The 2500-nt window shown below is 42.2% G+C and overlaps 1 protein-coding gene across 2 annotated transcripts in view; it reads left to right on the forward strand.

Moving 5' to 3' along the window:
* Positions 1-1050: 1050 nt before the first annotated feature.
* The window catches only part of LOC138038057 (uncharacterized), an 11336-nt gene continuing 9886 nt past the window's right edge, over positions 1051-2500 (forward strand). Inside the window, exon 1 of one of the 2 annotated variants that reach the window (XM_068883876.1) lies at positions 1051-1174. Coding sequence is in view for 1 of the 2 variants with exons in the window: in XM_068883874.1 (XP_068739975.1) it covers positions 1964-2029 (66 nt within the window). In the remaining variant the exon portion in view is untranslated. Of the gene's footprint in view, positions 1175-1534; positions 2030-2500 lie in introns of those variants that run through there. The other variant, XM_068883874.1, reaches the window with a different exon arrangement.

Raw genomic sequence — 2500 nt, forward strand, 5'->3', positions numbered from 1 at the left:
TGTCTCGGGAGGAGGGCCTTCTCGGGTAAACGAGACCACATAAACAGGCCCTTAGTTAATTCCCGCTCTCAAACGAGCTCGAGTATCTAAAAGCGCTCTCATGCCCGAATCGATAAGCAAAATAATTTAACTGCAACTAATTAAAATGTATCTTTTCACGTTGTCAAAGCTGTTATAGTGCGTGAAGGCACTGAAGCAGCACACAGACCATCGAAACAGTTTGGCCTTTTCCCCTCGGGCCGAAGTCACGCAACGCTCTTTGTCGCAACAGCTGTTGGCCATGAGAACCGGTTTTTCGATTTGTCCAGTCAGAAACTGTACCAATTTCATGACATGGAAATGAGGTTCTGGGGTCGTGCGACCAGAGGCTTTTTTTTTTTTTCGTTCTCGAGTGTTGATTTGGAATCGCTGAGCGTTCTCTCCGACCTTGAAAAAAAATTCCTCTGGCACCCAGGGTAGAGGGTCTCAATGGGGTTAAGCGTGTGGCGTGAAACGTCCAAAAAATTAACTGTGTGTCGTGAATTATTTTGTCCAGATAACCGTGTTGTTTGTAGCTTTTCCTAAGCTCTGAACAATTATTTGATGTAAAAGTTAAACGTGCACCGTGAAATCGCGAAGTTTTTAACCGTCTACCGTGCTTGCTACACCCCCATTGAGACCCTCAGGGTAACACTGAGCTCGAGGCGCCTGTGATTTCAAAAGAATTTTTGTTTCAAAATGAGGCCAGAAGTTCTAATTAACATAAATACAAATGAAAGTAAAGGTGGTCGCGCCATTCATATGAAGTGGTGTATTCGGGTAACAAGTTTTCAGCCTCTAGGTATTAGTAACACATTCAGCCAAAGATTCGGATTAAAACTGTTTTTAGAACCTTTTCCAGTACACCCAAAAATTGTTTAAAATCTAGGACTGAAGCGTAGACACCAGTTTATTTGGAAAAGTAATAAAACTTGACGTTTTTCCGTTATGACACAAGTATCTGATTTATCGTACGGGCCATCCAGCGCGATGTTATTGCGTTTCCTTTCCCCCAGGGATTGGCTATTTTTGGAACGGGCTAACATTTCATCAGAGGTGTTATGTTGCTGCGATACTCAACTCAGAAAGCGCATCGGTTCTCCCCGTATTGCTGGAAGCCTCTGTTGAGCTGTTGAACCACAGGGAAGTCATAACTGTGAGTATTTTTTCTGGGAAAGAGAAGCCGCGTTACAACTTAACAATTTGGGGATACTTGATTCCACAATTAAGATCTGTACCAACGTTGTCACCAAACGTTTAGACTCTTAAATACAGAGTGATAGGGTTGCGTCGCCAGGCCGCTCGCTAGGATGTCGCGTTTAGGTATCGTCTTAATACTAATAAATAGTAGCTGCTCTGACAGTTAAGCAGCCAGGTTTGGCTGCGAGTCCACGGTGATTTATGCGACAGCCGAAGTTTAATAGTTTCGTCAAAAATGTTGCAACGGACCTGGGATACAGCATCACACCACGGAATCAAATTCCTTGGGGGAAAAAGGGGTATTCAAGTCTTCTTGAATGTATTATTTCACATTTATTCGGCTTCAGCAATCTCTTGAAATAACACGCATTTGGCTTGACGTTTTAGAAACGTTTTGACAACGTGGTTCAACAGTGTTTGTTCTGTTTATGCAAATTGCGTCGCAATGGAGTTATTGTGTGAAGTGTTAGATTGATCGAGGTCTTTCATGTTAGTCATGGCTTCTTTTGCGACGAAAGACTCTCGGCTGTTTAACTGCGAAATACGATATTCCGCTCGGCCGCTTGCGCAACCAACCTCAAGGTGACGACACATATGGATCTTTGCTGCTTTACCTGTTGTTTGAATATATATCGTACAGCTTGAATTCATTCTGAAGTTCAGATCGAACTCCCCTGGGAATATAACCACATCATCAGTAAAAGGAAATTGATGTTTGCTTTGACGCATTTCGCAAAGTTAAGATATGTGCTGTCTAGCCTCATCCAACTTTTATCTTAACGGCATTAACGGTCCTGTGAATTTTTCTCAGGTATTTGCTTTTTTTTTATATTTTAAAATTCTTTACTGAAGCAATTAGGCTGTTGTTAATGTCTCTACGGTCAGTGAAAAGCAAACAATGACAAGTTGTTTGGCTTCAGGTGCTCAAGTCTCCTCTGCGCTGCGTAATACAGCTGGGCAAACTGAAGACCCTACAAAAAATTAAGCAATTTAGGCAATTGTTGGTTTCTTGTTTCTTTCCACTCAGTCTTAGGACACTGAATGCGCGACGTTGGACACCGTAAATTCTGAAGATTAATGTCTATTGTAAACAGCCCACAAAAAAGCTTTCTTATTCCATTGTGTGGAAAACATCTCTTTATTCCACCCCATAACACCGAGGGCTTACCACTTTCCTTTAATTAACGTCCCCCCGCGGTTTTCTGACGTTTCCGCAACGTCTTTGCAGTGTTAATTTCGAGGTTATGTGGTCTCTGAGGGATTGATAAGTGAATAAAAACCC

The sequence above is a fragment of the Montipora capricornis genome, chromosome 2 (assembly GCF_036669925.1).
Source record: "Montipora capricornis isolate CH-2021 chromosome 2, ASM3666992v2, whole genome shotgun sequence".
Classification (NCBI taxonomy): Eukaryota; Metazoa; Cnidaria; class Anthozoa; order Scleractinia; family Acroporidae; genus Montipora; species Montipora capricornis.